The sequence below is a fragment of the Odontesthes bonariensis genome, chromosome 13, assembly GCF_027942865.1.
Source record: "Odontesthes bonariensis isolate fOdoBon6 chromosome 13, fOdoBon6.hap1, whole genome shotgun sequence".
In the NCBI taxonomy this organism is placed as follows: domain Eukaryota; kingdom Metazoa; phylum Chordata; class Actinopteri; order Atheriniformes; family Atherinopsidae; genus Odontesthes; species Odontesthes bonariensis.
This window is the reverse complement of record NC_134518.1, coordinates 9989545-10003455: the sequence shown is the minus strand read 5'-3', so window position 1 is coordinate 10003455 and position 13911 is coordinate 9989545. Positions and strand designations below refer to the sequence as shown.

The window sequence follows — 13911 nt, the reverse complement described above, 5'->3', positions numbered from 1 at the left end:
GTTTGTCTTGGCCTGCTTTAGGAGAATTGCACGTTTGTTTGCATTTCATTCTGAAACATGGGTGCTGTAAACTTTCAAATAATACAAAAAAAAATAAATCCATAAAGTGCCCTCTGCAAACATCACCCCCCCCCCCCCCCTCCCCATGTAGAAGTTATCGGGTCAAAAGTAAACCATTTCCGTCACACATTGAGACATTTTATCTTTTGGTATTGAAGTTTCTCTTCTCAAGTTCTAAATCTAGTGCTGGTTGTCGGATTCTGCAGTTTTAGACCATCGGGAAAAAAAACAAGACCCTGAAGCTGCCTCCCAAAAACTGTGCTTTCGGGCCATCGTCCCAAAACCCCACAGTCAGTGAAAACATGTCATACGTGTGCATTACAGAGAAAGAGGAGGAACTCATTTCATTCTGCCCTTCGTGAGGCTGAAATTCATCGATTCCGGCAAACTGAGGATTTCCTTCCTTCATTCGTTCGTTCATCTCGCTTCTTTTTTTCCTCACGTGAACAAGTCTGAGTGCGGTAGCAGAAAGGAAAAATGGATTTATGGGATTTTAATGAAATGGAGTGGTGTTAATGCTTCGGTGAGAGAAGAACCTTTGTCAAAACCCCCCTCTTGTTCTCATTTAGTCCAAAAAAAAAAAAGAAAAAAGAAAAAAAAAAAGAAAGAAAGAAAAAGTACAACTTCTTTAACTCCAGGACAGGAGAAAGCCCACCAGTCAAGAATAAACCCGAGCGGCAGGTCCCAGATCACCTCGGGTCTAACACTTCACTACGGTAAACGCTTCCATGCTGATGGAAATATGTGTATTCTTGTGTTTGACAGAAACAAAGAGAGGGAAAAAAAAACGCCAGAGACTGAGACTCTACGATGGTCTATGATAAGTTGCCTGCGTGTGAGCGAGCGTGTGTTTGTGTGTTTCTGACTGTGTGTGTGTGTGTGTGTGTATCTAAGTGAGATGGTCCTCCAGTAGTGCATCTACGACACTCCGTTCACCAGCGCGGGAGCGTCCTGTTTGTCCTTCTTCATCCCTCGTTCTCTCAGGGGTCTCGGATGGTGATGGCGAGACTGGCCCTCGCCACCTGCACCGATGCCACTCTGGGATGAGGATGGCCCCCCTCCTCCTCCTCCTCCTCGCCCACCCGATGAATGCTGCACGCTACGCTCGTTGTTTCCGTCCACACGGATCTGTGGGGAGAAAGGAAACGGTCTGAATCCCCACAGGAACAGCATTTTATCATGATGACGCCTGTCTGGGATTTCTTCTTCTTTTTTTTTTTTAAGTGAAACAGCGATGAGTCTCATATTCAGAAAGCTTCATACAGTGCTGTTCAGTGACCTCAGAGTGTATAAACGAGGTGCCAAAAATGACTGAAAGAGGCTGGAAAAAAATGTCATGTTTCCTCATTGAATACTTGCTCAGTAGGTTTTCTGGAGATAAAAAAAAAAAAAATCCAAACTAATAAGACTTATATGTTCCAACTGCCATCCAACTTGTGCAGTGCTCACCTTTTCTTTAGGCTTCCATTACATTCTAGTTCCATAATGACGTAATATGTCGTACCTCAACGTAAAATCTTACACCCCTGCCATAAGACACTGACTGAAAGTCACTATTTGCCAAAGAACTCTCCGTCGCGGTTGTTCACTGATTGATTTAAATGCTGTTCCCATCCATTCAAACCTGGAAAACCGGAACAATTTAAGTTCAAACGCAACAAAACTGTTGTATACCATGTCTTGTATAAACACTGCTTCAGACAGGAGTGACTTTTTAAGGCAAAGAAAGTTCAATGTGTTTAATTTCATCTTGCGGTGTGTTTTGCTGATGGAACCCATCAGTGAGGATGATTTGAGGGGCTAACGTTTGCATGTGCTACCTGTAGGGTGTCTTCCTGGCCTCTTGCCTTGGGGTCTCTGACATGGCGAGGTCTCGACTCACTCCACTGCATGTCTTCACCTAAACCAGAGCAAAAAAAGGGCTTTTTAGGTGAGCAGCCTGTTGGCATACAGAAGCTTCAAAGCAAACCTTACCTGCACCATGATTGGATTAAAGTCACGGGGAATTGTTTTGATTTTAAAGTGGATCTTCTTGATTAGTCTGCTGGGATCTCATTATTTGATTCACTCCCGTTCTTCGGGCTATAAATTGATGAAAAGCTTGTCATTTGTTTCAAGTTGCTATACACTCGTTTTCTTCTCCCTCTTCCTTTTTACAACTTGAGTAAAAGCAATTTCACTTCATTAACGTCACCATAACAACAGAGCCAAGACTTATAGAATAACAATTGTGGAAGTCATTAAAGTGAAAACCTCATCAAGCTTTTCCACTCAGGCCACGTATACATCCAATGATGTTCCAGAAATACCTGCTGATAATGATAATGACAGTAACTGCCCACCTTTGTATCCTCCCCCTCCTCTTCCTCTGCCTCCTCGTCCCCTTGGACCGCCGCCGGCACCTGCTCTCTTCCTCCCATCCGTCCGTCTGGGCAGGGTCCCGCCTCCTGTCATCAACTCCTCGGTGGGTGCCAGCGACCAATCGCCGAGCTCCTCTCTGTGATCCGACTCCGTCTCTGAGGCGTTGGACGCCTCCGAGTTGGTGCCTGGAGGGTGGAGTTAAAAAAAAAAAAAAAAAAAAAAAAAAAAACTCAAATTCAAATTTCTGCTTTCTTGGAAAGACGACATGGAATTAGGCTTGGATGCGCTGCTGGGTTTTATACCAACACATCACGATGCAGTGAGTGTGTCGTACCCGAGGCGAACGCTGCCGCTCCCCCTCCTCTCCGCCCCCGTCCACCTCTTCCTCCACCTCCTGCGTAGGGCTTCCCTCCTCCCGCTCCTCTTCCCATGCCCAGCCCCATGCCGTTGTCGAACACGTAGGCTTTATCCTTAAGGTTTCGGGGGCCTGCCCCCCCTCCACCACCACCTCCTCCTATCTGTCTCAGCTGCTCGTCGATCTGAAGACGCTCCAGACGCAACAGATCCACCTCCTGTGGACACAAACGTATTTAAACAAGAATGTCCACGTGCACATTCATCTGCTCTTATCCATCCGGCCGTCATTTCTGGGTTAAAGGACTTTCTTGCTTATCTGTCCACTTGTAATGACTTCAATTATGCTGGGAAAAAGTGAAGGGCCCGATTCCAAAAATGTTGGGACGCTGTGTAAAGAATATGATAACCCTCATTACGTCACTGGTCAACAGCGGTTTTGTTCTGCTGACTAACCGCACATGCTTAGAAAGTACTGAGGAGGAACTGATGAGTGGAAAGTGACCACACAGTCGTGATGGCGATCGCACGCTGTGCACATGCCACAGCTGTAGCATCTCAGCTGGGATATGCAGCTTTGTCCCAGCTGAGGCTGGTCAAATGAGTCTCTCCTCCTTTCTATTCATTTGATGGTCTAAATGATCAGACCTTTTAAAAAAAATGTGTGTGAATGACCCCTGCATCAGGCCAAATGTTAAAGGGGAACTTGTGGATTTAAATTTGGATTCGACTTTAACAATCATCAAATATTGTCCACGCTTGGACTGTTAGGGACAAATACTTGTACATTTACACCCTTTTTATTGGATGTTATCCTTTCTTTCTTTCTTTTGTAAGCCTCCTTTGTGTATATTTCCCATTTAGCTGTTTCACACATAATGTGGCCTTTGGCCGGTACAGGACGCTGTTAGAACACAAACCTTCAGGTAATTGAGGTGATAGTCCAGTAGCACGGTTGCATTAGAGATGCTTTCCTTGGTCCCCACAAACACAAATGGCACCAGTCCCTGTAACAGAGGTGCAGCACATTAAAGTTTGAATTTGTATACCTCCACAAGCATCAATAATTTCACAGTGACGACAACGGGCCGTTTTTTTCCCGGCCCACTGACCTCGTCTGCAGTCGCAGTCGCCGCCGCCACCGCCACCGCTACCGCCACCGAGGCCTTTTTGTCATTCTCAGGCTCAATACGAACCCTCACCACACCGGACTTATCCACCACTTCCTGGATCAGTTTGCCGTTCTTGCCGATCACCTTCCCTACAGGGTCAAACGCACCGTGAGTCACTGTCTGACGAAACTTTTTCATCTGGCTAATGCTCAATCAAATGCAAGTGGCCATATGAATAATGTCACTGCCATCCTTTCCTCACCTACTAAGTTCCGGGGAACTTTGATGATGTCTTCAGAAAACTCCAAGAAACTCCGAGCTACACGGACAGCATCTTGGTCCTTCGATGAACAACAAGACAGTTTATCTGAAACCGCTATGCCCCAATTATCCCTTCATTATACTTTACTGAGTGGCTCAAGCCGCCCTACCTCTCCGTATATGTGGAAGGTGCACGTCTCTTCGTCCAGGTCTATGTTAGTGACCCCGGGAACTTTACGTGCTTGCTGAATGTTGGCCCCGTGAGTCCCGATGGCCAGGCCCATCAGATCATCCCGAACAACAAACTGCTCGTGGAACCGTGACGCCAGCTGTCTGGAACTCTAGAACCACAGGACAGGGGGGGGAGAGAAGAGAGAAGAACTAAATGAATGCCAACTGAGAGAAAAACAGGAAATATGTGTGTTGTGGCCATTCGTTCTATCAATTTAGTTTTCTTTGGGCAGTTAGAATATACTTTAGTTAGTTTGGAATCAAAATCTGTAATTCATTTTTATATTTGAAATTATTTAGATTATTTTGGTAACTTTTAGACCCTCCCATTAATTAGAGAGATTAAGAACACACCGGGGGCGTGTTGGAAGGGCTTTTTGTTTGTCAAATGTCCGGTGTGAAGACGGGAGGTTTTGGTAAAAAAAATTTTTTTTTACCCCTTTTTGAGCTTGTAAAATCAGATTAAGTTAACTTTCGTTTTTCATCCAAGTTGCAAGAGATTTTTAGTTATTGTTTTGTTCATATTTTTTGTTGGAAATAAACTACATATATTTCTTAAACAATCAAGTCTGAAGCGCGTGCAAGAATCAAACCACCTGTTGCCATCCGCGGCCTTTCTTAGAAAATGTAGTTTGGAAACTTAGAAGGCCGATTTGTGACGACAAATTCTTATTCAAAACCTTCACCGTTAACTGCAGAGCTGTCGAAATATACACAAACGTGCAAAAGTTGCCTTATTTAATCTGTGTGTGTGCGTACCTCCAGCTGCCTGTTGGCCTCTTCGTTCCGCAGCATGAGCGACAGTTTGGTTCGGAGACTCCTGAAGTGCATGTCGCTCATCATATTGGCCCGCTTTGTTGTGACCTCATTCACTGACTGTAACAGCGAACAAACCAATTTCACCAAACGGGACTTTCCCCATAAAAAGGTCGAGCCATTACACAGAATACGATTACGTGAACGCAACACAATGAAAGGAATCCTGAGTTTAAAAAAGGGAATATTCACGAACCAAAATGACCAGCTGCTTTTTCTCAGAGTCGTAGGTGACGTTGAACGCTCCGACGGCCTTTTTAAAGTCCTTGTGTGCCGACTCCTTGGAACACCTGATAACACAGAGTATATCCATGAGCTCATGAGAATATTTGTTGCAACAGGTCAGAGTTTATGTTGTTCCATTCTTAATAATCTCGCTCAGTGTTTACACTGATGAACTAATGGACTTGTGTACACAAACTGGACATAACGACCGTTGTTCCAAACGGTTTTAATTCAAAGGTTTTAAGACTAAATGAGAAATCGTCTGGTCCTTACAAGGTCTTAAAATTAGGTAACTAAACCAAAATACACCCATGATTTAAGAACTTGTAGAACCTCCTTTAACAGCAATAACTTGAAGGGATCTTATCAGTCTCTCGCTTTGTGGAGGAATTTTGGCCCAATCTTTCTTAAGTTTTCTTAAGGTCCCACCACAGCATTTCAGTCAGAGTGCGCATTACAGGATCCTGATTCTTTTCTCTTTCAGTCATTCTGTTGTAGATCTGCTGCTGTGTTTGGGATCATTGTCCTGTTGAGGATCCAGTTTCAGCCAAACTTTAGCTGTCAGACAGACGGCCTCACATTTGGTATACAGAGGAATTCATGGTGGACTCGATGACTGCAAGGTGTCCAGGTCCTGTGGCTGCAGAACAAGCCCAGATCAGCATCCCTCCACCACCGTGCTTGGCAGTTGGTATGAGGTGTTTGTGCTGATATGCTGCGTTTGGTTTTCTCCAAACGTGCCGCTGTGTATTATGACCAAACCTCCTCTCTTTGGTCTGGTCTGTCCAAAGGACATTGTTCCAGAAGCCTTGTGGTTTGTTCAGATGTAACTTTACAAACCTAAGCTGTGCTGCCATGTTCTTTTTAGAGAGAAGAGGCTTTTCTCCTGCAACCCTTCCAAACAACCCTGCAACCTACTTGTTCAGTCTTTTTCTAATTGTACTGTCATGAACTTTAACATTTAACATGCTAACTGAGGCCTGTAGAGTCTGAGATGTAGCTCTTGGGTTTTTTGCTGTTTCTCTGAGCATTTTACTGTCTGACCTTGGGGTGAACATGCTGGGACGGCCACTTATGGGAAGATTGACAGCTGTGAATAACCTTTCTCGCTGTAGAATGATGGACTCCAAATAGTTTGGAAATGACCTTACGACCCTTCCCACACTGATGGGCAGCAACAGTTGCCTCTGAATGCTCCAGACCAGCAAACTGCCTAAATCTCTGCTTTTAAAGAGGCGCTCACACAAGTATACCTGGTTACCAGCACCTGTCTGCCACTTAGCTTCTTAATTCTTATGGAAGCCATAAATGTGGAATTAGTTTTTTTTCCACGCACAGATGCTGCATTTTGGCTCAGTTCTATAAATAATGACACAGTATATTGTTCTGTTTCACATGACTGTAGTTTTATTGTGGAAAGTCTGTAACTGAGTAGGACTGGGCGATTAATCGAGTTTTACGATTTCTCGAGATGTTTTATGAAATCGAGAAAGATTTTGACATATCGAATTTCTCGAGTTAATGCTGTAGAACCTAAATGAACAAGATTTCGCCACTCTGATTTTCCTTCTGTGTTGTGGAGCTGTCCGCTCCCAGTGTTTCCCACACATAGACTAATTCGTGGCGGTGCGCCACAGATTCAACACCGGCTGCCACATATGGCGTTTCGTTATTTTTATTTTTTTTAACGCTATTTAAAAAAAATACTCGTATTCGTTAAGCTGCATGCATTTCCTTTCCCTGCTCTGCCTCCGTCTCTCTCTGTCCCTCGCGTCTCTCTCGCATAGCCTACTCACACACACAGCCCCTCCCCTCCGTGCTTCCCTGGAAGCTTGCTAGCTCAGCGTCGCGTTAGATTAGCTCTATAGCTCTGGCTCAACCGAAAGACGGCTGGAGAAATTCACGAAAGGTTGGTATCACGTGCACCTTTATAAAATCACACATTAAAAAGTCCTATAAAAATATTTTATATTTTTAATACAATGTTGTCCCGTCCCGTCCCATAGCAAACACGCGATTACGCCTTTTTTATAAAGTTAACTAGTCGCAAGTTTGTCGTAAAAAAAAAAAAAATGTAGTTGGGTAGTCGAGGTCAAAACACTAGCAGCTGTGAATCAAATAAAGTAGTTTTTTAACACTCTTACACTGAATGTTTGCTGCTTCAATCCACCACACATTGCCTTCACATCTGTGGGAAACACTGCGCTCCACTATATAACTGTCTACCCTCAGATTTTATGTTTATAATTACAATAAGGCAATATATTTCTTCCTTGGTTTGATAATGTTAAAAATGGTGCACAAGCACTTTGTTACTAGTACCTACCTCTAGGCACTTGGCTGCCTACCCGTTTGCACTTCAATAAAAAAAAACTTTGCTGAATTTGGTGCGATTTTTTTTTTTTTATATTATTTTTTCCTGCATAGATATCGAGATATATATCGTATATCGAGATACAGCAAACACTAATCGAGATTATTGTTTTTCTCAAAATCGCCCAGCCCTATAACTGAGCACAAAATCTGTTCATTTATAGCCCTGAAAAGCCCCGAATAGTATCAGTGAGTATTAAAACCACGTGTTTTGCACACGTGTGTGTGGCAAACTTACATCTGTCGTAGATCTTCAGGCACATCCAGTCTGATCTTGATGAAGGTGCTTTTGGTGGCTGGTTTATTCGGGTTGACCGGCCGTAACCGCTCCAGCGTCACTATCTCGTTTAGTGTGGCGTCGCATGCGGCATACTCTATTACATAAAACTGGAAACATACGAAGATGATGCTCAAGGGATCCAAAAGTCAAACCCACAACAGCAGAGGCAGTCATTCTAAACATATGGCGGAAAAGATTTTCTAAAAGTCTTGTGACGACCAATCAGGGAAACACACATCGGAGGAGATTTAAAGGCAGGTGAGGCGGATAAGTTAAGAAGGTCTGACCGGTTCATCTAAATTCAAACTCTTATTCATACATTTAGTCAATATGTGAACCTGGACCTTGAAGCAAACTCCACCAATTACGGGGTAAACTTCTGCTGAAGATCTTCAGACAGATAAGAAGTTTTTTATGGGCATTTCACATTTTACTGGGTCGTGTGATGCTCGGTTAAACTCAGCAATAAGGAAGGAAACTTGATATCACACGAATGTTTCCAAATGGAGAATAGAGCAAGTGTCGGGACAGCATATTGCGGAGATTAAAGCTGATGTTGGATGCTTTATAAGCCACTTATTGAAACACTGCTTGCTAATGTCCTTCACTTGACTGGTAGCTCAGCTTTGGCCTCACATCGACGGAGTTCCCGAGCCTTACCTCTCCTTTGACCATGCGGACTTTTGCCAGCCACCATCCACACGGCTCCTTGTCATTCGCCCTAGAATAAACCTGACAGACACACATACGCACACGGTCAGGTTAGCAAGTCTTTCCACGCGTTTCATACAACATATCACTTCCGGCATCCAGCACAAAGACGCTGAACACGAAGGAGTCTTACAGCAATTCGGGGCAAAGTTGGGCAACACTGACATGTGCTGTGCTTCTTTTTATGTCATTTCAAGAGATAATGTGCATGTGTGGAAAGCAGACGATGACGTGAGTAAATACAATTTGAATGACTTGACAGCTTGACAGCAAAATCATCAAATCAAAAATCAGTTCTCACTTAACTTTATCCTGAAAATGTAAGTTTCCTCAATGTGTGAGGTCCACGTTTAGTTTAGTTTGATCTACAACAATCCCTTTCATCAACACTTTTTATGTCTCTTTTCTTTCTACATTGTTTCACACTTGATAAATGAATTAGTTTGATTATTATCATTTTTTTAAATAAATGAACAATTAAACAATTCCCACCTCGACTTCATCGCTTTCGTTGATCTCTTTGCAGAAACCTGTTGGAGGAGGAAAACGCACGTCCTGGAACTGGATCTGACGCTCCGGCTGCCAGCTGAGTGGGAGAAACACACACGCGCACACAAAGTGTTCGTCTTATCACATAGTTATCATATTACAGCATGTCTTATTGTTGTTTATGCACTTAAGTACTCACTTGTTTTCAAATGCCACAGTGACTGATCCCTCATGAACATCCTTCACAAAGGCCTATAGGAATTAAAGATGGGAAATTAAGATTTGACTGAATGCATCAAGCAAATGAACAAAAGAAGAACGACACTTCTGCCAATCATGTTTGACTTAAACAGAACAACGTTCAACTTCATGAGTTTCAGCTTTGGGTTTAATCGAGATTGGCTCTGTACGGTTGCACAGAGTGTGTATCACTGTGTGTTGTGTATTGCAGAAAGGACACGGTAAGACGAAAAGAAAGAGACGATAGAGACACCTGGAGCCAAACCTATGGATGACAATGTGTGAGTGACAGATGACACGAAGCAAGAAGAAAAGCTTCTCAGAAACCCCAAAGACTCAAAGAAAGGGTGTTCCAAAAGTTAAATTCACGTTTCCGCGTCCAACTCGTGCGCAAGGCCTCTCAAGAGGCAAAGTCTGTCAACCCTTACCAGTCTGCGGGGGTCCGCCGGGTTCTTCTGCAGCCGACCGCACGTGCATGCGTGCACAGAGCATGCCGCGCGCACACACCTGGATCAGTCTCCATTCAGAAAAACAACACACCGGACAAAGAAGACGAGGAGCGGAAGAACAACACACGTTTGTTTTGAGGAGAGGTTGTACATAATCAACCACACCTCTACAATACGTTGCAGGCCACTACACAACCACGCACGAGAAGCTTCGGCCAGTCCAAATGTTGCCAATGTAAGAAAATGAAGAACTAGATTTCTACCACCTCTCTCTGCTGCACTTCAACTTTCTAAATGTTTGTCAGCTAACTTTTTGTTCCATTTCATTCAGCTGTCCATCCATAACAACAGCATACGTTTAATATTTAACACTACAGCAATAACCAGTGAATAATAACCTCTTACTAAACTGAAGTGAAATCTCCACCAAAGCAGTCAATACATCACATATGTTCATTAAAACAAGGACACATTTCTAAATATTTGTGTGATTGGTGTTGTCGTTTAAGTGATGATCAAGACACCATCCAGTCATTCGGCATCTGAGTCTCAACAAGCTGCAACTAAATATATGGACCAGCCTAAGTTTAGAATTAGGACAACACATACATATCTGAAGGTAAACACACCCCTCAAAAACAGCTGATAACTCGGGTTTTCTTTTGAAACGAGCACAATCCCGTTGTAACATTCAAATGTGTGATCTTTATGTTCCCGACCGAAAGGAATCGAAGTTCACATGCTACCACCGACAAACACAGGTCGTGGGTTCATCACTTTTACTATGATGGGCTGTGGTAACGTTACCGTTCACCCGGCTCGTGTGGCCAACATATCCCGCACAATTCCAGCAGTCTTAATAAAACTAGCAGTGCACAAGGGGAACGACTCAAACTGTTGTAAATTATTGTTATTATTTTTAATGGAGCTACTATCTAAAACGCTAAAAATGACAGAACTGTGGGAATCTAAACCCACCTCTGCCCATCACTTGGGGGGAAAAAAGCATTACAAACGCGTCAATAACAGCAATTCTGCTAAAATCACCGGAGCAGTTTTGCAACGACATTATCGCCAATTACTGCTCAACTGAGCCAGCGGCACCGAGGTTACAGCAGCGTCGTAGCGTTAGTTTTGTTTACAGGTTTGTTGCATCCACGTCTCGGTGGAGGCTGACCACAACCACAGAGGCCCGAACATACGAGCAGGCGTCTCCGAGCTTGCTCGATGAAACGGTTCCGTGTTAGTTATCAGTGTGGTAGCTGAGGAGACAAAGCTCAACTTACCTTGTAAAAGGCCCCACTCGTGCCTCTTACTTCCACGACTAGCTCCTCCATGACGCAAGTTACTACAGCTCGCTAGCTAGCTAACTACCGTTAGCGATGTTAGTAGCTAGCTAGCTAGCTGGCTAGCCTGACGCTAGCCAAAGCAGTTTGCTATCGGAGGCTTCGTTACCTAGCCAAATTACTCTGCCAGCTGGGTGCAAGCAGAAGCCGATATAACTGTGCGACAGCAACGTTGTTTTCCGCTTTGCACTGTGAACTAATTATGCGTTTGTTCCTTTCAGAATTTAAATTCCGAACGTATGAAAAATCAAAGGTAAGTGGCTATCCAGGTTAGCTTGTAGTAGCCAGTTTATGTTAATGTTGTGTGATTAGTGGTGAGGCGGCTACTGCTGGTTGCATCTCTCCATGTGACGTCTGCGCTTTCTTCCTCTACTGCAGTCGAAGGCTGCTTCCTGTCATCCCAGCCGGTTGCTGCTCTCCGCGGGTGATAAACGGGAAGAGCAATTTGACACAGAGGGAAATTAATCAAAATATAAGAATGCCTACAGTTGCAGTGTGCCCCCGTCCAATCTTTCTACGGAAATAAATACAGATGATGTCGCAGGACTACCGCGAGCCCCTGACCCTCAAGCAGTGAATCTTATTCAGCGTCTTTATCCATAATGAATCTTGCCACACAAAACCTATATATAACCTAATCTGCCCTTATTTCCTCCTGTATTTGATTATACAATGTAGATTAACAGAAATAAGATAAATAAAACCAAACAAAGCATTACGTCACATTTGTTTAGAAGATAGATTTTTTTTTTTCTTGACTATTTTGTTCTTCAGTTTGGTTTCTGACCCCCACCACCGTCCAAAGTGGGAACCTAATGGGGACTAAAGCCCTCCACTTTCAGAACAGAGGACAGCAACCACTCTCTCCATAAGATCATCATTTATAGTTTTAATTCTCAAACCTGATCCAGTTTTATTTTACGAGATGGCTCACTCCTATCATATGAGTGAGTATTAATTATATTCAGAACCAAACTTGTCCTGCATTTTTGGGGCTGATCCTGATGGGTGAAACCCTTTTTCCAATTTGGATGTAAATAGCATTAAATTTACAGTGAGTCTCTGCCCTTTTAGCCTGTGTTCATTACATAACCATTGAAATAGAAAGATTTCATTTATAGACAGGAAAGCTATAGCCGTCCCATTTTAGTTTCTTAAACATTTCATGTTCTTTTGTCAGTATCAAGAATCCTAGAAAACATCTTTTACTGCTCAGACCCTCCTACTTTCTCAACATTCAGCAGGGCTCATCTGCTGCATCCGTGAACGGACACACGATCTGCTCAACATTAAAGACCTGACAACATGCCACATATTTACAAAACATGACTATAAAAGAAAGGACAAGTTGGAGGTAGAATGAAGCGAGAAAGAGATGCTGTTGTGAAGCAAAGAGGGGAAAAAGGAACTGATAATTCTGGGTTTGACAGAAACACAGAGGCACTGACAGTGAAATATGAGACAGCACAGAGGGACTTAAAGGGATGAAATGTAGGAGGATTAAGACGGAAATAGAATTAGAGGGTAGCAAAATCAGGGTGACACATGAAGGATGAAATAAAATGGACAGGGAGCAGGAGATCGAACGAACAGATCAAATCTGAAGCTCCTGTGTGCGAGGGAAACCTCCTGTGAAACCCTGATTGACTAACTCAGGAAATAATAAATGTGGGATGAATACAGATGTATTACTAACAACCACTTCATATTCATGCCCGCATAATCTCTGAGTTACTCAGTTTTCTTTGAATTAGACTAATACAACTAGAAGAACGGAGCACCCCAGAAGTTTTATCTGAACTCCCTTTGTGAGATTGTAACAACAGTAATGTTCATTACATTAGGACATTAAATTCCACCACAGAAGAAGCCCAAAACAAGAATAAACCTCCAAGAAGAAAACTCGGATTTTCTAACAGACCAGTCGTAAGGCTTTTGCTAAGAGTCCCTCTATTAACTGTTTTTTTTTAGGCTTAATCTGATGGGGTTTTTGTTTGTTTGTTTTTTGTAGTGTTGACCAGGTTGTTCATCTAATTCTGAGAATGAGGGTGCAAATTCCTGTCAAACAGCAGCCAACCGTCATGTTGGAGTGTCACTGAGGAGAGGATTTTGTCTCATAGCTGGTCTTGAGCTTGAAACTCTACGGTGCCACGCAGACCAATAAATTAAACCAACAAATCCAAATGAATTCATCTTGTAAAGCATGTCATTGTTGTCATTATAAAGCTCACTTGTATCGATTGGTTTTAGACTAACTCGCGTTACGTTTTGGAGGTTTTTGTCTTCTTCTTGGGGCAATCGAATTACACTTTAAGCCGGAGGTAAAACATGCCAATCCGCACTCAATAATGTTCTGACTTTATGTTTTGACAGAGATCAAATCTCAATATCAGCCCATGTGTTTTTTAACACAATATCGATATATGATCACAGTTATCATCAGTACCGGGATTTTACGATAACCCCGATTCATATTCGAGACACGAAAAATTTTTTTTTTTTTTTTCTCTTCTGAAAAGTTGTGTCATTGAATGAGAAGTTTTAAAAAAGAAAAAAACAAATACCCTATTCAATCAACAAAACATTGTTTCATGTGACTGTTC

General features: G+C 42.9%; 1 protein-coding gene across 1 annotated transcript; it reads right to left on the bottom strand.

The window, feature by feature from the left end:
* Positions 1-538: 538 nt before the first annotated feature.
* fmr1 (fragile X messenger ribonucleoprotein 1) lies at positions 539-11649 on the bottom strand. The gene is made up of 15 exons (XM_075480877.1): positions 11249-11649; positions 9473-9525; positions 9277-9370; positions 8734-8805; positions 8032-8180; positions 5392-5485; positions 5139-5255; positions 4319-4489; positions 4150-4228; positions 3888-4036; positions 3696-3782; positions 2756-2993; positions 2403-2606; positions 1881-1960; positions 539-1188 (listed from the first exon to the last, which is right to left on the bottom strand). The coding sequence occupies exons 1-15, from the start codon at positions 11297-11299 to the stop codon at positions 979-981; spliced, it is 1848 nt and encodes a 615-aa protein (XP_075336992.1). The 5' UTR covers positions 11300-11649; the 3' UTR covers positions 539-978.
* Positions 11650-13911: the final 2262 nt, after the last annotated feature.

What these genes read in the sequence shown, in the direction of transcription:
- fmr1 (XM_075480877.1), bottom strand. Translation starts at nt 11,299, where the DNA reads ATGGAGGAGCTAGTCGTGGAAGTAAGAGGCACGAGTGGGGCCTTTTAC. An exon ending in ATCACCTCAATTACCTGAAG is followed by an intron (nt 2,994 to 3,695) that starts GTTTGTGTTCTA and finishes TTGTGTCCACAG; the next exon opens with GAGGTGGATCTGTTGCGTCT. An exon ending in AGGAGGGGGAGGATACAAAG is followed by an intron (nt 1,961 to 2,402) that starts GTGGGCAGTTAC and finishes GCTCTGGTTTAG; the next exon opens with GTGAAGACATGCAGTGGAGT.